At 41.0% G+C, this 24,342-nt stretch overlaps 1 protein-coding gene across 1 annotated transcript; it reads right to left on the bottom strand.

The window, feature by feature from the left end:
- Positions 1 to 2,820: 2,820 nt before the first annotated feature.
- LOC306763047 (NACHT, LRR and PYD domains-containing protein 3-like) lies at positions 2,821 to 20,591 on the bottom strand (the record flags this gene model as incomplete). The annotated part of the gene is made up of 12 exons (XM_079249716.1): positions 2,821 to 2,958; positions 3,493 to 3,645; positions 11,742 to 12,256; positions 12,450 to 12,496; positions 14,296 to 14,457; positions 14,933 to 15,106; positions 16,575 to 16,748; positions 16,840 to 18,631; positions 18,708 to 18,909; positions 19,047 to 19,125; positions 20,284 to 20,409; positions 20,506 to 20,591. 12 exons carry the CDS (start codon positions 20,589 to 20,591, stop codon positions 2,821 to 2,823), a joined length of 3,648 nt encoding a protein of 1,215 aa, XP_079105842.1.
- Positions 20,592 to 24,342: the final 3,751 nt, after the last annotated feature.

The raw sequence follows: 24,342 nt of genomic DNA, 5'->3' as shown, positions 1-24,342 counted from the left end.
CTACAGAAAGCTCAGAGTTTGCTCAATCTCAATCATCCAACATGACACCCACAGCCCCCCTCCCAGCTCCACCTCTTTGCCCATATTTGTAATTTTTCTGGGCGAGACGACACGCATGCCCCTGCCAATACGGCGACGGTAGGAACCGCCCATCGAGCTTCAATTCACGGTGTGTCAGTGTGTGAGGCTCCGTCCATCTCTTTTTATACAGTCAATGGTTCAAGTGCAAATTGGACCTGGAACAGGAGTGAACAACTCAGCAACCTGCAGCAACAAATTCAGCAGGTTGAGTTAAAGTCATAGTCCAAAATGACGACTATATGGTGATGTTAATAGGTGTACATGTGGCAAATGTACCACAATGCCATCTACATCTACTGTTTCATCCCTGGGATGTTTCAGCCTGGTCATTACATTTGTAGCATCCCTCCATCTACATCTATTGTTTAATAAAATGTTGAATAATGTTACTCAGTGCACAGTATTTCTCAAATGTCACAACTTCAATAATATACATTACAGTAATTTCCATCTGCAGCTTTGATAGCTAACTGGTCATCTTTACATACGTGTTACCAGCTGGCAGTGTCCGGGTGTTCTAATTGGGATCTTCAGTGAAGCACCGGTTACAAATAAAAACACTGTTTCAACACGGTGGCTGGTTTCAAAAACAAAAGACTGAGGATATATTATTCTAATGGTTTAGCTCGTTTTACCAAAATGCAGCATGAACTCAATTTCGTTCTGCATATATACACCCCCTTACAACTGAGCCGAGCCGCCAATCAGACCGAGTCTAGTGAACTATCCTGATGTGAATGCAGCCTTTGCAACCAAATGTGTTTACTAACAATGGAAGTGTTCCTGAGTCAAAACAGTAACATGTTTTACACAATGATGTCACTTTTTAAGTCACTTTTTGCAGTGCCACCTTAGAGATCGAAGCTCGCAGACGTTCACTGTGAGAAACGTTTATCTTGTGTCGTGAGGTGGAAGTGAACATTGTGATTTACTGCCTTTTATTTTTCCTTTAAAGGGATGCTATGATGGTGTTTGGAGTTTTCTGAGCTTTCTACAGTGTTACAGCGTTGAATCCTCATCAGACATGTGAACGGCACCGTTTTTTATCACCTAAACGCATGTTTGAGTTTGAGTTTGAGTTCCAGCACGCTCTCCGTTCGGTTTCCATGGCGACGAAAAACGCGTCGTTTTAGAGAGTTTTTTCTACTTGGAATTCCTTGTGACGTCCCGGGGGATAAGGTTCGGCGATTGGTTACCTTCTACTGGTTAACAAGGGCATGTACAAATACACCAGGCGGGTGGAAAACGTGGGATAAAGTTATTTCCAACGATGGCTGGTGAGTTTACCAAAGAGAGACATCCTGCTGCATTCGTTGCTGTGGGTTGCTGTTTTCCACTTCGTTTTCAGGGTCGGATTCAGGTTCCAACATGTAGGGCTGTATGCTATGTGTTGACATTGTATTTTTTTTTTTTTTTATTGAGTTCATATCAGCCTAATCCTTCTGTTTATGAGATGTTACAATGACGGTGAAAGCAGGTGCGGTGCGCGCTCCCGATGTAGTGCAGTGGCGGGAGGCGGGGCTTAATGCGGAAGAGTCTCAATCCACTCGTTTTGCCCGCAGTTTGATCTGACAGCCTACGGAGAGGGTCGGTCTGAAGTAAATAAAGCCATTTGGGACAATAATTCCATCAATCCCAGCCCTTCTGGTCTCAGAAATAAAAATAAAGTAGCCTGAAATGCACATAATAGTTCCACTTTAATAAATCAGGCTTTGATTAGGTTTAATTTGAATTTATTGCATGAGTTTTATTCCATTTTGATTTGGTTTCATGGTGTAGTTTTATAAAGTTTGGAACTGGTTTTAAATTAGCATACACACTCAAAAATAGAGGTACCAGCTTGTACCTAAAAAGGTACGAATGCTTGTCGCTGGGGGTGTACTCTTTTGAGAGACATTTCTGTACCCTTCAGTTCTGGTCTATTTTTGTACCTTATCAAGTTCAACCTCACCTTATCAAGTTATGTTTTTTATGTTTTCCACAGCATTAGGCTTGGTCCATTCGACTTAGCAATATTATCTTATCTTTAATCTAGAAATAATCTTCAAAAACTCAAAATACTGACCAGACATACACTTAGTTTGCAGCATCTGACCTTCATTGTCTGGTGTAGTAAATGACTGTTAAGTCGTTCTACTGTCATCACTCAACTCTGCTCTAGTTTGTAACATTACAGCCATTAACATTACATTTTTCAATGCTGCAGGTACCCTTGTGGTTAAAATGGTACAAATTTGTACTTTATGTCACTTTGAACCCTTTTTCGTACTCTGAAGGTGTGCTTCTGGTCTCTTAAAGACCAGTATTGTACTTTTGAGAGAACATTTCTTTAAAATGTATCTATAGGTACAGAAATGTCCTTATCTTGTACCTCTATTTTTGAGAGTGTACAGGATTGCTCACCTTAGCCAACAGACTAATAAAAATAAAAAAAAAGGCCTGCACCTGTGGCGTAATAAGGCTGGATTCAACATGAAAAGACAAGCTGCAAGAGGAGCAAGGCCCAACGGAGGCTGAGAGTTTGAGGCAGCATCAAGCAAGGCAGCCTTACGGACAAGGGAGCTACCCTGCAGAGAGAGAGGACAGGTGTTGCTTTGCAGAAGACGCACAAGGCAGAGCGGGAAGCTCTGCTGGGTGGGTACAGATCCCAGTCTTGCCAACACCTGTCCAAGAGAGCCTGTTCCTGCTCCAGAGTGCAGACACAGCACTGGCAGAACTCTTTCTGCAGCAAGCAGAGGATCACGGTGGCAGAGACTGCAGACAGCACTGCCTCTCCTGGACCTCTTTTATTTCAACTTCTTTTTTTAATCGTGGCATAAAATCCTTCTCATCTTCACTTGCTGTTGGCGCCTTCTGTCCATCCAGGTTGTCCTCCATCTGTGGCACATTTAAACCGTTGGACTATTTGCTCATGCGGTTATTTGAAGTGGTGAACCTCGCCCCATCTTTACTTTTATACCCTTTTATACCCAATTATGACACTCACCAGTTTCCAATGAATATGTTCATTTGTGGAATGATCCAGACAGCTGTTTCTCTTGCCCAGCTTTTCAGGGACGTGTTGCAGGCATTTAATTCAAAATGAGTGAATATTTGCACGCAAACCAAAGGTTCGGTTTTAAGGTTAAATCTACTCTTTCTAATGTTTTCAATTCAATATAGATTTAAGATTTGCAAATCATTGTAATGTCTCCACTTCATTGGAATTGGGCTTGTATCACTGACTGTATTTGAACTGGTTATGTTAGTATTTTGAGCCGAGTCAATCAGAGAGATGTAGGTGTAGTTGTTAAAACTTGTCCCAGTGTTTGTTTGACTCCATGGATGCAGGCGAGGGATGATGTGATGGAGGGACTGAGCTGAACTCAGCCATCAGCAGCTTTAATGAATCCTTGTGGGATCCTTTCACACTTGTGAAGGAGCTGTTTGTTCATGAAGGAGATAATCTGCGCTCAGCTCAGAGATAATACGGAGGCCAAACGGCACACAGAGAGGACGGGGCCGACTGGGAATGAAGAGCTGGTAATGAGATGGAGGCTGCCGCTGGAGAGGCAGCGTATAGTTCTGAAGGGGGTTTGAAAACAGGGTTCAAGAGGCCCAGATCATCTCACTGGTCTGCACTGGGGTGCTCAGAAACTGCACAATAAGCCATCAGAAACAAGAAGTTCTGTTGGTTCCACAGCAGAAAGGGAGTTTGGCTGGATTTTATCCTCCTGTTCCTGACACGAAGCTAACTGCAGCTGCTGCTGAGAAGAAAAAAGAAAACCAAGGAGTTACTCAGGAGATGGTGAGTAGAACTCAATCTGTCCTCCTTCATTCAGTTCAATCTCTCAAACAAACACAAGTTTAGATACTCAGACAGAACCTGAACAAGATTCTCTGGTGTATAAAGAAAAAAATTGATCATGAGGATTATTTTTAAGTCGTAACCAGTGGTATAGTGGTCCCTCGAGAAGTGGGTATACTCTAAATGTTTCACCCTTGTTTGAAAAAACAAAACAAAACAAAAAAATAGCCCAGAAAAGCAATGTTTCATAAAAAGTGACATTTAGAACGACTCTATTTAGTTTACTCCAACAATCCATCAGTATGTTTGCTCATTGTCACATAATTTCTGATCTATGGTTTCAGGGAGGAAGAGTTATGAAATTACTGAACCGATACTGGTACATAGAGCTGGTGAGAGACAGGCACATAGACTTATGTACATATATCCTTATCATGTCTATGTTCAAGTTAAAGCTAATGCAGCTGATGGCTAACTGCACCAGTGTAGCATCAGTAACCTTAGCTGAGCTGCTGGGCGACGTAGCTACATGTGTAAGGACGTTTGTCATTGTAAAAGCAGCATCACTGGGAGCTTAGAAGTTTATAAGTGGGTATACTGACTGAAAAAGAAGTGGGTCCACTCCATTTACCCGCGTATACCCTGGAAGACACCACTGGTCGTAACTGTGTTTCTTTCAGCTTGAAACAAACCATGCAAATCTGTCATCTGGAGACTGTTCCAGAAAACAGGTTTAATTATCTAAAAAGTCTTACAGAATGTTGGTTAACTTCCTCTGAGTGGAATAAGTCTGACTTTCTGCTTCCAGATCAGCTGATTTAAGTATCTTTATCCAGACATAGAAGCCTCAGTGAAAGTGGTCATCTGTGCGAGAGGTGGGACAGAGAATCCCCGAACTATCTCACCGATCCAGGGACGTTTAATGCTCCCGTGTTTACAGATTATATGTATTATGTTGGTTAAAGCTACCACAACATGCTGACGTGTGGGACTCCCTGTTGATTGTCTAAAATGTTCCACATTACACAAAACATCAGAGCAAATAGACAACAACAACAAGAGCAAAGCACAAAACATGTAGTCAAGTAATGGCACACGTGTGGAGTGTGATGGTGGATGTAGGTAATATACACCAGCACCATAACATACAAAACTGTGGGACAGAGCCACCATGATGCAAAACCACCATTGGGCCAACACAAAGAGACAAATAACCTCTCCTAGGGGCAATTTAGAGCAACCAATTAACTTAACATGCATGTCTTTGGACGGTGGGGAGAAGCCGGAGTACCCAGAGAGAATCCACAGATACACGGGAGAACATGAACCACTACAACCACTACAGCACCATGCAGTCGATAATAAAAGTCACTTTTTTTAAAAGAAAAAACTGTGGTGTCGTTTAGATGTCCTGTGTTTGGACCAGCTGTGCTGTCCATAAGAAGGAAGTCATTTCAAGGATAATCTACCTATTGTAGGAAAATGTTCCTAACATTCCAGCTTTAAGGCTTGTCTAAAAAAAAAAAAAAACGGGCTAAAGAGCATCATGGGGTAGGTAATGTTGGGGAGCTAGCAAGATGTGAAAGTGGTGCCGTGTTTTGGCTCCTCCCCCTGACTTGGCTCCTCCCCATCTGGTTTTGCGCCTTGCGTGATCCAAGGCTTTTTTATTTGCAGTCATGTTTGCCGTCCGAGTTTCTTATCCACTACTTTGTATTTTCATCCTAACACGCTGTTTATATGCAGGGTTTGGCTATCAGGTATGCGCTGCTGGAGGGGGAGGAGGGGAGCCGGGAGAAGAAGCTTACATAAGAAAAACTATAAGAAATTAACAACTCCATTTGGGTCGGAACGTTTGGATTTGTCAGTTTTTACAGGTTTACAGTAAACTGAGGGGTCTAACTATATTTCTTATTGTTCATGATTACAGAATGTATAGACTACTATCAGGACGAGGAACCACTTAACCCAGAGTAAAATGTCTCTGAGCAAGATTACCTACTATATCTTTGATTCATGTTGTTTCTGTATCTGATGCATGTTCATCTGTTTATCTCATTTTCTATGGTCTGTGTTTTTTGTTTTGTTTTTCTCTCCTGCTTTGGGACAAAAGATGGAAGTTCTTCTTTGCTTTAATCCAGCATGTTTCTATTATGCTTTTCATCCCAAATAAATAAATACATGAACTGATTAATTGTTTTGGATGAAGACAGGTAATTGAGCTGATGTTTGTTCGGTTGCATCACAGCGACTTGGCTTGACTGGCCTGTAAAGTTCTTTGAACTGACTTCATCTTGTGGTGCTGCTGCAAAAAACAAGAAGACAAATAAAAGTAAAGTTCTGACAGAACCAAAGGTCCAATCAGAAAGAGCACATCTAAACTGAAACTGCGTGAAACCGTGACGGACCTGAAGAAGCTGCAGTTTGGCTGCAGTTTGACACCTCGAGACGTTTCAGGGTTCACTGGACCGAATCACACACACAGCTCAGTATCTCCACTCTTATGAGGCCTTTCCATTGACTGCATTCACCCCTGAACCCCCAGTGTGTGTTGTGAGTGTGTGTGAATTAATGTGCATGTGAGCAAAGTGTGTTTGTGCAGATGCTTTCATTCAGACTGGCAGTGAGAATGAACTTAATCCTCTAAGCTCTTGTTGGGGCTTGTCCTGTCGCCTCTCAATAAGGACAGAAAAAAAGCTTAAAGTGATGAAACTTTAAACTCTAAATCCTTCTGCCATGTCCAGATCTCTGATTTACACGTTGGATGTTCTCTGGTGAAGTAGAGGCACAGAAATGTAAAACGGAAACAACCTCGTCAAATATTCCATGTGAGGATCTCAGTCCAGTATTTAGTCTCTTTCTGCTTTGTTCTTGATTACAACCACCTCCCGAGGAAAACAATCAGGTTTTTGTCTCATAGATGCTGAAAAATGTTCACAGATCTTTAGAAACTGAATGTGTTTTTTCCTACAGACAGTCACTCTGTTGATCACAGTGGAGGAGGATCCCTGTCGCTGCCCGAGGTGCAGAAAGAAAACAGAAAAAACATCCATAATTCAGAAAATGCAACATCAAATCACACACACACACACACACACACAAGCCTTTAAAGAAAAGCCGGAGATGTTGGTTTCTTGTATTTTGTATCATATGATAGCAGCAGTTTGAGCTCATACATCATCAGGCTGCACAAACTCTGAAACGTCCGGGCAGAAATGAGTAAAATAGCTGGTAAGAGTAAAAACACTGACCACTGTCATTGTTTTGACCTTCATGTTGTGATTATTATGTTTTATTAGACCGAACAAAGCGTTTCTGAGCTTCATCAGCGTCAGCTGCAGCTGGTCATGGTGAATGGAGGATGTTTGGAATTGAGATTATTCAGGTTGGAGAAAAATGAAAACATTTCTGCATTTAGAACAGAACCAGTTATTATTTCACCGACACACTGACCGTCATTTCCCCCCTACATAAATCAATAAATAATCCAAAAGCAGAAGTCAGGCTCAGCATTGCGTTGTCTGTGTGTCGTTCTGTCTGTTAGAAACACAACTGACGGCCACCAGCTGCCCAAGCCTCGGGGTTCTCCTGGCCTTCCTCTTGCCTGCGTGTGGGTCACATTGGCATGATCACTCTTCTCTGAACACGTTCCACTCTGTATGTTCTGCATGTGACACAGTCACTGAGTCGTCTGCAGGTTCATTTACTAACAACGGCTGGTTTTCTTCCTGTGTGTCTGATTCAGCTTGTGAGCTCTAGGTTTTCCTGATAGTTGATGGCTGTGTCCTCCCGCAGAGGGAACATGATTCCAGTGTGTATAGGTGCATGGACATGTGTCTGTGTAAGCAGGTGTGTATGCGTGCTCATGTACATGCAAATGTATGTAGGTTGTTCTCTTTCTCATTCTTTCTTTTTTTTCTCTCTCTCTCTCTCTCTCTTTTTCTCTCTGTGTATTTTCTGTGTTCTCATCTTTTCGATTCTCTTCCTGTCCCTCTTCTATCCTCTCCGGTCCGGTCCAGTGGTACAAACTTTGTAATACAAATAATTGTGCTAAATAAATAGAAAAATAATATTAAAATCCAGAATATCAAGGGAAGCATTATATCTAGGATGCTTCCCTTGGCAAAGTAAATTTGCCCAGCAGAATACAGCTTCCAGAAAATCCATTTTGCCTGCTTAAATGCTGGACAAGACAACAAAAAAAAAGAAAAAAGAAAAAAAAAAGAAACATAACTCAAAACGTTAATGGCAGATTCTGATGAAACATTCAGGAGGTCTCAGAATATGGAACAAGTGATTATATTTTGGGGATGATATGATCTGGATCCAGTCATGTGTTAAAGGACTGGGAGCATGGGGAGCTGGGGCTCATTTTGCCATTACAGAGTCAAACAGAATGACCTATCACTTTCAAAATAAAGACGATGTGTTGATGGAGGTCTACACTCTCTGAGTGCTTCTGGTTCATTCTTTCAATGAAATATTAATATGAATTTATTTGAGGTTTGATTGACATGATTAGACATTATTAGTTTTATAGTGCAAATCCTCATCTTGTCATGGTCTATGGCAGTAATCAGTGATTCCCAACTTCACCATCCTCTTCATGCAGCAGCAAAAGTCATGGACCCCCTGCCCTCCACGTCCCAAAACAGGCTTAATTTTATGCTTTTATTAACCGGCTTCTCATCATATGTGATGCATTGTGGATAATTTTGCAAATTATAATAATTAATTTTGCAGATGCCCATTTATTACCTCTGGCAAGGACGATTTCATCTCTGTGTATCTGAGTGTTTGTTAGCAACTTTATCCCTATAAAGCCAAACGTATCATGTGTGATACATACAGTTTCTTATGGAATCACTTTATGGTTATAAACTTAAAACCCTGTTGTGCACAGTAAGATACTGGCCTCCTGCACCCTGGTGGACACCAAAAAGCAGAGGACTGCAACATTTTTTTTCAGATTTTGTTAATCCTTAAGGTCCTTTTCTACCATTTGATAGAGGTACATTTGCAGTGACTTTGGTAAATTTTTTTAACAAATTGTATGGGTATGAAAAATCCAAATTAAATGTTTGTTAGAACACTACTGTTTCACATTTCAACCATTTCATTGTTGTTACATTATTATTAGCTACTTCTTTTTTTGTCCAAAACTAACACAGAAACACTTTTCTCTGGGCTTTTTGATAGTGGGAACGTTAAAATGGAAAAGTCCATTTTAAAAATGGACTTTTCTTCCCTGTTATTCTTAGGTTGGGCTTTAAAAGGTCAAGCAAAACCTTCTCACCAAATTTTAGTGATTTTTTTTCTCTAAGAATGGATTTTGGTTTATGTTAGATTCAGATCAGTTTTAAGATTGATCTGGAAGGATTTATGGACACAGGAATTTTATAAAAGGATTCTTCACAATATTAGTGGAGAAAAGCTGCTTGGCAGATAGCACTGTCTGACTGCTTCATCTATCTCTCTTTGGGACCTGGTTTCAGGAATTTGTCTTTTCAGACTCCCAAACGCCATTTCAATGTGAACAAAATGTCCAAATATTTAAAAAAAAGATAAGGGAAACTTGGTCTCAGCTAGTCTATGCAGGGTTTCACTGTTCATCACACCTGGTTTCTGGTGCTGGTTGCTCATCTGGTTAAATCAGGTTGAATAATTTTTATTATTTTAATGATTTTTTACTGTTTCAATATTTTAAACTAATAATATAACCTGCCTTCGCTGCCTTGCTTTGGGTCCATTTCATTACACCCTCATGGCTTGTGGCAGGTTTCTGGGGGGTATATTTAAACAATGACTTGACAATGTTGATTTTTAATTGAAATGAAACTGAAGTTAAATGGAAAAAGTTTGTAAATCACAACTATAAAATGGTTTACATTAAATAAATTAAAGAATGAGTTGAAAGATGGATGAATTGTTTTCAAAACAGAATATTTTAACTATTTTATGTTAAGATTAAATCCCAGAGAAACAGCTCAAGTCAGCAACATTTTTTTTCTTTAATTCTAATAAAAGAGGGACAGTATGAAATAATTTCCATCTTTTGTGTCCATGCTGGTCAATATAATTTAAAAACAATAGTTTTACAAACACCACATAAAAACGTTAAAAAAAAAAAACATAAATTAATACGAAAAATAACATGTACAGATTACATGCGGTTACACGTCTGATTGGACTGAACTTTTTCATTTACAGTTTTGAGAAAATGCTATAACAGTTTTTAAACTACGCTGAAATTATGGAAAAAACTATGCTAAAACAATTAGAATTAAGCTGAAAATATGAAAATGAGGCTGAAACGATGAAAACGAAGCTGAACAATGAAAAGGATGACAATGATAAAGAAAAATGGTGCTGAAACCATGTAAACCATGACAAGAACACTGAAATGAAAGCTGAAACCATTAAAACCATGAAAATGAAGCTGAACTGATGGGAATGATGCTTATGTTTTCTCGGAGGATGCCACAAAAGGGTTTTCCAGCTCCGTGACAGTGTGTGATTCTGGACTCTTGAAGTTCTGGTCTTGGACTTGAGTTGAACTCGACTGAGGTGGTCTGCTCAGACAGAGCTGCTCTTCACTGCAGCTGTCCACAAAGTCAGGAGTGTTTTACCTCGTCCAGCTGTATGTTTGCATGTGTGTGTGTGTGTGTGTGTCACCTCGGGGCATTTTGTCACTTAAGAGTGGGACATTTGGCTGATCGGTTTTCCTCCCCCTGAAGTTTGGTCTTCAAAGGCCGGATGAGCAGATTAGAGGTCAGGACGGGCTCAGAACTAACTGATTTAGGAAGGTTTAGTCTTCACTCTGAAATCCATCCTCTTTGTTTGGCCTCATCACGCTGCCTGCTCGTTCCTGTTGGCAGCTCTTTCTCTCCTTTTTAATTCGTTTTTCTCTGGTTCAGTGACCTACAGAGGTTTTAAATGTTTCTCATGTGCTCCGTTCACAAAACAAATCTTCAGACAGTACAGGTTATTGGTGGTGGAGGAGTTCCAATTTACACCTCAGGAAGGAACATAATCCCAACTAGATGCTGTTTATTTAATTTTTTATGCTTGATGAAGACTTTGAAAGAAGGTTTCTTGAATCTACAGTTGGATGTCTGTTCTTTAACAAACAGACATGATCAGAGTGTTCTCTTCTACCTGTGGACACAACCTGTTGCACTGGATCAACATGTCCACACACTGCAGGGAAACATGAGGCTCTGCTGCCACCTGCTGCTGTCACTCAACATCCTGTCACGGCTACAAACTTTGTAGTTTCCTTAATAAAGCCTTAATTTGACATTCTAATCCCTCGTAATCCTCACAAAAAGCAAATAAAAAACGTCCACAGTATCCACAAGATTCAGTTGAATAGTTTACTTGAAACTTTGACAACAGTTTGTTCAGCAGTTCTCCAAAAGTATGCAAAACAAAACAACAAAAGTAAATGTCAAGAAATAAAACATGAGATTGAGAAGTAAAAAAACTGTGCGGCTCTCCTCCACACTTGCCTGACTGTCTACACCGGTACCGAGCCAATCTAATACGCAAATCACAGTAGAGTCGCAGCATCCTCTCTTCAACAACAAGCCATTCTTACATTAATTTAACAATGCATAATCAAGTTATGATGGTTTTAAATAAGATGAATTTAAGATGCATTTTAAATACGTTGAAAACAATACAAATTCTGTACATTCATAACTTAAATTCTTATTTCACAAAAAATTGTATTTACGCTCCTACAAACTTTATTCTTCAATGTCCTTGTATGAAACTTTCTAAAATTCTTCTTAAGTTGATGTTTATGTTAAGACACACAGGAGCACAGTTTGTCTGACCAGAGATTAATTCTCTACACAGTGCAAAGACGTACAGAGGAACCAGACCAACCAGAACAGAACCCGAATCCCACATACAGAGGTTTAGTAAATTTGGTGTTGAAGGTGTGGAGGTGGATCAGTTTGTCAGAGGAGACACTGTAGAAGGACAGAGAGCCAGCAGGACAGTCCACATACACTGCTACTCTGTTGGAGACAGCGCAGCAGGATACTGCTGTTTTGTTGTTGTCATGCCAGGCAGAGTAAGTGCGCTCGTGGCCATCGGAACAGCTCAGGCTCCAGGACTGATCATTCTTTCCAAACACAGCTGCATCTCCTCTCCTTCTGATTCCACTGTAACTCACTGCAATGTCAACATCTTCCCTCCACTCGACCTCCCAGTAACAGCGACCAGTCAGAATGTTCCCAGAGAGAAGCTGGAGATTGTCAAATCTGTCCGGATGATCCGGGTATGACTGCTCCTCCGTCTCATACGTCACCTTCCTGCTGCTCTCGGAAAGTTTGAGGATACTGTTCACTGTGTTTGGGTTGAATTTGACTTCACAGGAATCTGACAGGAAGAACAAACACAACCCAGCTGCAGTTACTGATCTATCCACTCTTACTGAGGTTACCACTTTAATGATGATTCATGACATTAACAATCATGCTTATCTTCAGCGGGATGTGAATGAGGGACATGACAGTATAAAGATGATTACACTCTCCTTTTTCCATGAACAAAGTAAAAATATGAAACTTACACTTCCTCAGACCGGGTCTCAGCCATCGTTCACCAGCAGGCTCCACCCTGAGAGACGGAAGGTGGTCAGAGTAGCATGATCACATCATTTTCATCCACATACTTCACTTGTTTTGACATTTGCTGTCCACATGGAGCACAGAATGTACCAGAGATACACAGAGAATCACTTAATCAGATCAAGTTTTTTCATTCCCAGTCTATTTAAAATATTTTTTTTGGTTGGTTTATTCAATCTGATATTAAAAGCTGAGGCAAGGATGTTCAGACATACACCCTGGAACCTTGGAGGGATAGTGGGGAACTATGGTCTTCCAGGAAGAAATGTGTTTGGAAAAACTTCCTGAATGACGGGGATCTGTGCTCGCTTTAAGGCTTGGTGAAATCAAACAGAAGTAAACCAGTAGAACTCAGGACTACATTTAATAAGGAAAGTAAGAACATTTCCACTAATAACAAAACCACCAATCCGTCAGACTAACCAGAGAAAAAGGCTTCGGTTTGCTATGGGAGCATAAGGACTGGACTCTGGAGCTGGAAGGTGGTCGTGTGGTCTGATGATTCCAGATTGACACTGTTTCAGAGTGACAGAGCATCAGGATAAGAAGAGAAGCAGAGGAAGTGAAGCAGACATCATCCTCAGTGTCTGCTATACACGCCTGTGGGAGCAATCTATGACCTGGTGTTGCTGCAGCTGCTTAAGTCTGGGTTAAAGTTTACCTTCAGGTTTAGGCTGAGCAACATTATGGGCCAGATCTACTAAGATCCTATTATGTAAGTAGTTATTTGTGTGTGCAATCTAGAATTGTGTGCATTAGGCTGAACCACAGTTTGCAGATGTTTTACTGAGAGTGATGACATAAATGGGCAACAGGTTCAAATATGTTTGAGACTCCCTGACACGACCTACAACAAGGAAATCTGACTGCCACACAAAGAAACGCTGTATGGGGAAAAAACAAACTAGACCATGACCAACCAGTGACACATGCCATTCAAGACTTGGACAGCACATCTGGAGGATCTCAGCTGTGATACACAATATCTGTCATTTTCAGATATGTGTGACTCCTCTGCACATCCATCCTAAGTTCCTCCAACAGCTCTAACATGCTGGATAAGCCATATGTTTTGATTATTGTTTCTTCGTTCATCCCAAAGATATTCACACGACCGTGAAAAAATGCATACTCTGCATCTCCGTGCTTTGTTTTGATGTGACAAAACAAAGCAAAAGCATTCCTTGTGACAAAAATCAAAACCATGAGTGTAATTATGAACACTGACTGTGCTTCCTTTTGAAACATGTTACATTTTTTAATGAGCAAAATTGCTTGAAATAAATATATTTATATTTTCTGTGGTTCAGGGACAATTTGGGGGGAATGGATTAAAGTCATGATTCGATGCAATCAGTTGGTTTCTATTATAGGCTATGTATGAATTGGCTTGAAATTATGTGTATTTAAAGTGCCCTGTGACAACATTTTTAACATTTTTGTGAAGTGGCGCTATACAAATAAAGCAGAATTTTCACACATGGACTGGCAGCACAGAATCAAGACTTGAACCCCACTGAGAGTCTTTCTGATTTGGTGGGCAAGGCTTTGTGCAGTGACTGGATGTTCTATCATTAGTACAAGGTCTTGAAAATATAATGCAACACTGAATGGAAATAAATCTTGACATTTCAGAAGTTTATAGAAACAATGCTATGGACAATACTGCTGGAATCAAAATTTAAGGCAATCCAACAACATATTAGAGTGCGTGGCTTTTTTGTTTTAGTAGCAACTTCTTTTAGAGGGACAGGCAGTGTATATTAAAGTTCAGCAGCCTCTCCATACCGGAGTTTGCATGTATCCTTTAGTGCAGCCTTCAGCAGATTAACTCCTGAGTCTCCTGGATGGTTGTAGCTGAGGTCTAGCACTTGTAGATGGGAGGAGTTGGAGGTCAGAGCTGAGGCCAGACAAGTGCAGCCTTCCTCTGTGATCAGACAGCCTGACAGGCTGCACAAATGCAAATCAACACACAAATCATAATCTGCAGTTAGAGCCAGACTGGATGTTTGAAACAAAAAGAGTCAAGTTTTCACACAAGTTCACAAGTACTGTACAGGCAGTCTTTGGTTTATGAACGAGTTCCGCGGCGCAATCTGCAAGTAATATTTTTACCCTTAATAACTATCTAAATATACATAATATTAATTGGAAAACAGTAAAGGCAGTTAAAATAGACATTGTAATAAAAATAAAATAAATATACACCCAATGAGGCGTCGTCTCAGCCTCCGCGTCACACTTCATAAGAGTTTATACAGAACCTTGTAACCTCAAAACTTGCTCTATTTTTTTATTTACATTTATTTAATGAGCTTCGTAAAGTCAAAATAATGTAAGTTGAGGACTGCATAACCCAAGGACCGTCTGTATATGTAATTCATCATTTAAATAATCAGTGTGTAACCCAGTAAAGAATCCTGACCTGAGTTTTTTCAGTGTACAATGTAAACTCTGCAGGCCTAAAGAAATCTGCTTCACTCCTGAATCCTGCAGGTCATTGTTACTCAGGTCCAGTTTTGTCAGCCTGGAGAACTTGGAGCCAAGAACAGTGGACAGAGCTTCACAGCTGCTCCATGAGAGGTCACAGAGACTCAGTCTGAGGAGATAATGAAAAAGAATGGGATATCAGCAATCAGCCACTAATGAAATGAACCAGTTTTGTCCGTCAGAGTCTTTATAATCAGGACTGACACCCTGGTCCCTCTATAAGCTGTCTGCAAATCTGTATTCAGCAGTGACCCTCCAGCCTTCATTCTGCACTTGAATAATAATCTGACCTGTTCTGGACCAAACTGTAATATCTGCTTCTGGTTCAACTGATGTTGCGACTTCTCATATCTGACCCCTGAAAGTTCTGAACTAAGGATGGTCACCCTGTGTGAAACCTGGCTCTGATCCCTTGACCTGCTGTCATTCTGTGAGTACTCTATTACTTGGGTCTGGATAATCTGTTTCTGTCTGCTCTGAGCTATGGACTTGACTAAGTTTAACAAATTAAGGATCTGGATCTTGTCTTGAATTCTGACCTCCAATCTCACCTCTCTGACACTGTTGACTCTAGTGTCTCCGCATTACCCCACATTAGTCTTCAACTGGTTTCTTGTCTTCAATCTTTTTGTCGTTCAGTTCTCCCAGCCACCTGACTGAACTTTACCCATCACTCCCTGTCGCTTGCTGCTGCCAGACACTTGCACAACTACTCACCTGCTCATTGCTAGAAATATCACTACACTGTAGCTGCAGCATCCTGTAACCAAGGGACCCTCAAACCTGGTCCTTAAGGGCCAGTGTCCTGCAGGTTTTCCAACTGTCCCTGTAAGAACACACCTGACTCAGACTCAGACAAGATCTGCACATGCCTGCTAAATACACATCAGGTGTGTTGCAGTGGGGACACTTGGTAAGCCTGCAGGGCACCGGGCCTCACGGACCATTGAGGATCCCTGCTGGAACCAATACCTGGTTCTTCATGTCTTTACATGAGGGTTCCTACAGAATCTGATGGGTCTATGATTGGAGACTTCATTAACTTGCTTCTGGTTGTTTCAAACAGAAATGTAGCTTTACTATTTAGTGTATTATGTTGCTGCTGGCCAGGATGTTCTAGCGACAGAGATAATGTCAGTCGATTTTATCAGGGTAAATAAAGGTTGAAAAGAGGACTTTGATTCACATTACACATTTTACTGCTAGGATTTGCTTTTGTGAATATCCTGTTGATATGGCTTATGTTGTCAAGCCCTTTTTTCTGTACAAATAAAACTTTTACTGCTGGCAATTGCGGTTTTCATAAAGAAAAACCTGCCCTGATTAAATTTTTCAGATTTTTGTTGTTTGATTATAATGCTGCCCATCAGTTTGATTCTACTTCTTAATGTACAAATAAAATCCACCTACAGAACCTGACCATCATGGCACTCCAAACCAGTTTGCTCTGTTTAGTAAATCTGGTCCTGTTGTTATACCAAAAGAAAAGGTGTCCGTTTCTAGGGGCTTTTCAGCAAATCACTGCTTTAGGGACAAAAACCACCTTTTCTAACACTTTAATACAAATGTAATCTCACCTGAGTATTTCCAGTTTACAGCAAGAACTCTTCAGTCCATCAGACAGCTGCTTCATTCCTGAATCCTGCAGATTGTTGCTACTCACATCCAGTTTTATCAGACTGGAGGAGTGGTAACTAAAAACCGAGGACAGAGCTTCACATATTCTCTCTGAGAGGTTACAGACCCTCAGGCTGAAAAGAAAATGTGGTAATATTTCTTTTTTTTCTATTGAAAGTACAAAAATAAAATTATTTCAATTATTAACATTATATGTTTACTCACAGAGCTTTTTTGGAGGCTTTAACTACTGGCAACAGTCTTAGAAGAACCTCCTCTGAAGGAGAGTATTTCTGCAGGTCAAACACCTCCAGATCCTCTTCTGATGACAGCAGGATGAATATCAGAGCTGACCACTGAGCAGCAGACAGTTTCTCTGTGGAGAGACGTCCTGATCTAAGGGACTGCTGGACCTCCTCCACAAGAGAGCGATCATTCAGTTCATTCAGACAGTGGAACAGATTGATGCTTCTCTCTGCAGGCAGATCCTCACTAATCTTCTCACTGATGTACTGAGCTGTTTCCAGATTGGTCTGTGAGTCTCCTGTCTGTGTCAGCAGGCCTCGTAAGAGTCTCTGATTGGTTTGTAGTGAGAGACCCAGAAGGAAACGGAGGAACAAGTCCAGGTGTCCATTTGGACTCTGTAAGGCTTTGTCCACAGCCCTCTGATGGAGATGTTTTAGATTTCGTTTGTTAAACACCAAGGCCAACTTGTTGGCTGTTTGCTCCTCTTCCATCAGGTTGATTCCAGACTTGATGAAGGTCACATGGACATGAAGAGCAGCCAGAAACTCCTGAACACTTAGATGGACGAAGCTGAACACCTTGTCCTGGTATAGTCCTCGTTCTTCTTTAAAGATCTGTGTGAAGACTCCTGAGAAAATTGAAGCTGCTGTGATATCGATGCCACACTCTGTCAGGTCTGATTCATAGAAGATCAGGTTTCCTTTCTGCAGCTGATCAAAGGCCAGTTTTCCCAGAGACTCAATCATCTTCCTGCTCTCTGGATTCCAGACTGGATCTGTTTCAACTCCTCTATCATTTTTTACATTCATCATTTTGGTCTGAACCACGAGGAAGTGGATGTACATCTCAGTCAGGGTCTTGGGCAGCTCTTCTTCCTCTCTGGTTTTCAGCTCATCCTCCAGAACTGTAGCAGTGATCCAACAGAAGACCGGGATGTGGCACATGATGTGGAGGCTTCGTGATGTCTTCATGTGGGAGATGATGCTGCTGGCCTGCTTCTCATCTCTGAACTTATTCCTGAAGTACTCCTCCTTCTGTGGGTCAGTGAACCCTCTGACCTCTGTCACCATGCCAACACAGTCAGGAGGGATCTGATTGGCTGCTGCAGGTCGTGTGGTTATCCAGATGCGAGCAGATGGAAGCAGTTTCCCTCTGATGAGGTTAGTCAGCAGCAGAGCCACTGAGGTGGACTCTGTAACATCAGTAAGGGTCTCGTTGTTGTGGAAGTCCAGAGGAAGCCGACACTCATCCAGACCGTCAAAGATGAAGACGACCTGGAAGTCTTCAAAGCTGCTGATTTCTTTAGTTTCTGTAAAGAAGTGATGAATGAGTTCCACCAAGCTGAACTTCTTTTCCTTCAGCACGTTCAGCTCTCTGAAAGTCAGTGGAAATGTCAACTGGATGTCCTGGTTGGCTTGGTCTTCAGCCCAGTCCAGAGTGAACTTCTGTGTTAAGACAGTTTTCCCGATGCCAGCCACTCCCTTTGTCATCACTGTTCTGATTGGTTCATCTCTTCCAGGTGGGAGTTTAAAGATGTCTTCTAGTCTGATGGTTGTTTCTGGTCTGTCTGCTTTCCTGGATGCTGCTTCAATCTGTCTGACCTCATGTTCATCATTGACCTCTGCAGCTCCTCCCTCTGTGATGTAGATCTCTGTGAAGATCTGATTCAGAAGGGTTGGGTTTCCTGCTTTGGTGATCCCCTCAAACACACACTGGAACTTCCTCTTCAGAGCAGATTTTAGTTTCCGTCCACAAAGTTCTTCATAAAGTTCTGAATGAAAACAACAAATGGCATCAGTACATCAACATTTCAATTTTCTGAAGACTAAGGGAGAAAATCCTCTTACTGCTCTGCAGACGCTCAGCCAGCTCCTCCTGCTTCATTCTCCTCAGGAAGTCCACTGAGATCCTCACAAATGCCTCACTGCTGCTCCTCTGCTCTTCATCCTCACCCTCCAACACTAAGCACTCTGGATCATCTTGACTCAGAATTCTCAACATCTTCTTCAGCTCGTTCTTCACAAAAGTGACCATGTTGTCCTCCAGCATCTGGAACAGAAAACAATCATGAGGCCAAACATCAGATCCATGTTGGACACACTGATGATCCACATGTCTACAAAGTGCAGCATGGAGATGACTGTGAGCAAAAGAGATGGAAAAGTCGTGGTCGAACATGTACAGACCTTGAATATGGAGTTCAGCTGTGTTTGATACTGCTGAGCAGGCTGAGCACTGCGACCATCTGAGCTCTGCTGGTCCACACTGTGGAGGAATCATGAAGAATCAGTGGACATTCTGTCCGTCCACACAGAGGCAAACACAAGGTCAAGGTCTATGAAGTGATTTGTGGACATGGACAGAGAATCACAGGACTCCCTTTCATGGATCAGTAGCTCAGTCTGCAGCTGCTTGGAGTTTAACTGGTTTAGTCACAAAGAGTATCGCTATCCGACGAATAATATGCTGTTTAAACTGACATATGGAATCAGTTATAATGTTTACTACCTTGTATCGTTACCTCCGCCAAAGAGGTCATGTTTTTACTGGCGTTTATCTGTTTGTTTGTTTGTGTTCAAGATAACTAAAAAAGTTATGGACAGATTTTCATTAAATTTTCAGGAGTTGTTGTAAATGTTAAAAGGAAGAACTGATTTAATTTTGTTGGTAATCCAGATCACCGTTTGGATCCAGGAACTTGTGAGATAAGGCCATTTTCAACATCTGCGCACGTAACTCCCAGAAAAATGGTCGGAGCACTTAGGAAAAAAATACAGGACAGGCTCCCAAAAGGTTGTAAAATATGTCGAAGACTGATCCAGGTAAAGGAATCATTCCGGATACTATGATCCAGAATATGAATAAATAAGGGGCTTTTGGGTATTTTCATTATAGGAAGAGAGCAAATAATTGCAAAATGGGGATAAATGCAGCCCTTGGCGGAGGTTCGCGCTCTCTGAGTGCTTTTCTAGTTTTTGTTTTTTAACAGTTCAGTGTTGGCAGAGCCCAGGAAGAGAAGCTATCAACCTAGCTAACGGGGATCTGATTAACTAACAATAACAAATACACAAATTAGTTCTATTGTTGACTAACTTTACTCTGAGTTACGGCTTTGTTCTGTCAGTAAATTCAGCAGATATTTGATGCCGACATCCAACACAGCAGAATATACAAAATACAGAATTTCCAACACATTTATTTTACTGCCAAATAAACATGACAGCTGATGTGCAGAAGTGTTGTTCTTTGAATCTTATCATTTTATCTACAGACTAGTGTCTCTTGCCGGACACACAGCTGTTCTGGGGATTCTGGTCTCTGCTGGATGCTGAAACAAAACCAGTTGAACGATAAAACCTGATCATATATATCTGCAAACTAATTTTGACTCTGAAAGACCTTTTATGCATTTTTAATTCTCACCTTTCAGACTCTAGTTGGAGAGGATGAGTCATTGATTGGTTGCTCTTCATGGACACACAGCTGACTTCAGAAACAGGTTCAGGTCCAGTTCCAGTTCCTGGTCTAGCACTGTGTTGTTTCTCTGGGCTGAAACACATACAGAGCTGTGACTGGGAGCAGCAATGGTTTGGTTTTTTGGTACTGAGGAGAGTTATTGACAACATGGACGGGTATTGATCTCACTTCTTAGCTTTGGCCTGGATCTCATGTTCCCCACACAGATCGGTTTTTGTTGGAAGGAGTCCCTCTTTTTCTGTATGCTGATCCATCATAGCTCACACCTTCACACAAACCTGATGAAAGAGCACACTCATTATTTTCCTCGTTCCTGTCAGTCACATGACAAGCAGATCTCTGACTGGCAGGAACGTCCTGAGATCACATCAGCCATTTAAAAGTTTCCATGCTGAGCAGAAATGTCTGGCATTTTAATCTTGCATGTCACATTCAAGAAACTACTTTCACAATCCTCTTTAGTATTTTTAAAAGAAAAAAAATCTTTTTATGTCAACTTTTCTTTGATTCATACAATCCTGATTTTGTGTTTTTTTTAATGTGTCAGTATATTTCTGCTGGTCCAATAATTTAGAATCATTGTTACCTGGACAGACTGAATTCACATCAGCTTTCGGAGATTCCGGATCTGATCTTCATCTGTCGGGGAAACCCTGAAAGCATAACTGGAACATGAGCAGTTCTCGCCATCTGCAGCAGTAACATCCAATCTGATCTTTCATATGAATATGTTCTGACTCTGAATATTTGCTCTCTTATTTTGTTGTTTCAACAGCATCTGAATATTTCAAGCAACAAATTGTTAACATAATTACAACAGAAATGTGACAGGAGAATGAAGTCTGTCATTCAGTAATTTTATTAAATGAAGTAGATGCAAAGAGGTTCCTGCTGGAGTTTAACTGAACACTCTGCAGGTTTAGACCATTTTCTTTTTCTTCCATATTTCAAGCACATGGTTGTTTCCTCTCTTTACATCGCAATCCTTCCCTCAGATATTGTTTCTATTTGGATTTAGGTCGTCTTGCTCTGTTTTGGTTGGCTTACCTTCTTCAGTTTTAAGCTAATTTTCCTCATGTATGTAATGCTTTTCCTCAATGTCTGCCTTTTACTTTGCTTTAAGTTTCTTGTCTTGGTTGTTTTTTACATCAGCTGACACTTCAGGTTGTGTGAATTCAGAAGTCTGAATAATATCAAACTCATTATAGAAATGAAGAGAAATGCTCCGAGAAAACCATTGGTTGTATAAATTGGTGAGCTGGTATCTGTTTACTGTTGTGACCTCTCACATAAAAGCCTAAAAAAACAGATAATAACATTTATCTCTGACAGGGCGACCGGCCAACAACTGTTCTGACACATCTGGATTGACACATTCATGTTATTTCTAGAAACGGTTTTTGGAAAGTCTGGAAGAAGATGTAAAACCATAAAAGTCATTCTGCATCCAACTGACAGCCTGCTGTCATGTTTAAAACCAGTCACAAAGCAAACTAGAGCCAAATAAATCCAAAGAATTCAGATCCATACTGAGCAGGATCCAGCTGTGACCCGAGGATGGAAGACCTCGCCATCTAACAGCTAACATGGAGAACGGGTGAAACAGTGATCAGGTGACAAACGTCTGCAGGGAAAAAGATTTCCTGTGAAACCAAAACAACTAACGAACACACAAACGAGTTTTATAAAAATGTGAAGTAAAATAAAATCCATGGAAGAGATGAACCACCTTCATGATGCTGAAAATCTTCACCTGAAGTTACCTGTCTACGACATAAATCCTGCTTCCAGTTCTTTTCTCTTTTCTGCTCTATTTACTGTCAAATCTACTTGTTTTCCTGTCAGCTGAAGGAAATAAACTCAGCAAAAGTATGTCATGGATGGATGAGATAAATACTTCAGACACAGACTTTTGAGTAAATGTTTTTATCTGCTCAGTCAGTGCATGTGTGTTTCTGTTGCAGCTGCAGCATCTATGTTGTCTGACTGGTTCTTTCACTTTGAATAGAGTTTCAGGAAATCTAGTTTTCATCCTTATGACGTTTAGAGATACATATTTGTGTTGTTTGTCACCAACTATTTCTTTTAGCAGGCACAATGTGTGTGTGTGTGTGTGTGTACGTGGGTGGGGCTTCAGCTGGACGGTCTGAGCATCCTAGGATATGTCATGATGTGTGTTATTTATCTTTCGTTCTGGTTCCCTGCTTGAGTTTACAGTCTTCCCTGCTTAGTTCCCTTGTGTCTTGTTCCTTGTTTAGCCTTTTTTCCCGCTCATTAGATTCACCTGGACTCATTAATTAATTCATAACACTTGTGTCTTGTTTGGTTTCCCTGTATTTATACCCCTTGGTCTCTGTTACCATGACTGATCCATCGCGTTAGCCTCGCGTGTCTGCTTGCCTTCAGTTTTTTTGGAATAAACATCCTGGCTCTGCATCTCTGACTCCCGTTTTTTGCATTTTGGGTCCACACCTGCACCAGGGTAAGTCCCTGAACCTGACATTGACAATGTAATTATGTTGTCAGAAAGGAGTAGAAAACCACCGTCCCCAGTCTGCTCAGCTTTTGAATACACAACATGCTACCATGTGTTTACTGTCTCATCACCATGCTGTTCTGGAAAGTTTTGCTCCACAGGAACGCCCTGAGATATTTAGAAGTTTCCATGCAGAGCAGAAATGTCTGGCACTCTTATCTTCCATGTCGCATTCAAGAACCTGCTTTTACATTCCTCTTTAGTATTTATAAAAGGAAAAAATATCTTTTTATGTCAATTTTTCTTTGAGTAAGTCTCATATAGAACATGGATGCTTCTGGAAGCTGCTTGATCAAATCAAATCAAGCTTTATTTATAAAGCACTTTTCATGCAATAGCAACACAAAGTGCTTCATCACACGTTTTAAACAGATTTCAGCATCATTCACACGAAAACTCATCAGAACCTGCTAAATCACTGTTTCTTTCAGCAAACATGCTGAACAGTCACAAATGCCGGTTTTGAGATTAAAAACATCAACCAAATGAAATCAAGTTAAACCAGGACAACCAATCAAAGGTCAGCTTACCGAGTTCTCAGCCAGGACCTTCATCGGTGATCTGCTGTCTTCTGTTCTGACCAGATGAGAGAAGACGTCCTTAGAGTGCACCAACACTGCTGTGTGTGTGTGTGTTTTCATGCTGTTGTCATGCTGACCTTCATCACATCACCATCAAAGCATGCAGTTAGACTGGTTCCACCGAGATTCAGTCCAAGAAGACATTTTTTCATGACATAAAAAAGAATTTCATTTCCTGTCAACTTTTTTCTGACGTTATTTCCCTTAGAAATGGAAACCACCAGGCCTCATCCTCAACCTCCACATGACTCCATGTGACATGTAGCAACATGGATGTAGTGATCTATCCAGCTTACCTCGCAGGCAAAGCAAAGGAGCAGCTGCTGGATTTCTCCAATAATGCAGCATTAAAAGTTGGTTTCAGCAGATTAATCATCACCAGCCTTTCTTTTGATTTGGACTCTCGCAGTCCTGCTTCTGTTCATTTTCTGAAAGCTTTACGATGTTACAAACCATATTTCTCTTCATATGTTCTGCTCTGTAAAGCTTACTGAGTTGCTTTTTCTTGATTAAATGTGACAAATCAGCCAGGAATCAACTAGTAGTTCACCTGGTGGTAAATATGCTCTGACTGGTGTCAGGATGGGGGTCCTCGGTGAGGGGTCATGGCCAGAGAAAGAGCAAGAACCACTGAATTATGGAATTTTAAAGCTTCAGGAAAATGAACTGTTTTCCAAACTCTGACTTATTAAATCTAAAACACTTTGTGATGAAAATCAGACTGAAATAGCAGATTCAGAGGAAAACACCAGATCCTCCAGCAGGAGGCGCTCACAGACCAGTTTCCAGCTCCCAGTCAGGAAAACCAGGCATCATATCAGAAGGTGGAACATTTCCAGGTTGTCAGAACCTGAACTGGGAATTTCTGAAGGTTGAAGTGAACAGATA

Source organism: Telmatherina bonti (genome assembly GCF_933228915.1).
Source record: "Telmatherina bonti genome assembly, chromosome: 12".
NCBI classification, from domain to species: domain Eukaryota; kingdom Metazoa; phylum Chordata; class Actinopteri; order Atheriniformes; family Telmatherinidae; genus Telmatherina; species Telmatherina bonti.
Note: the sequence above shows the minus strand (reverse complement) of the source record. Positions and strands in the feature narration are given on the sequence as shown.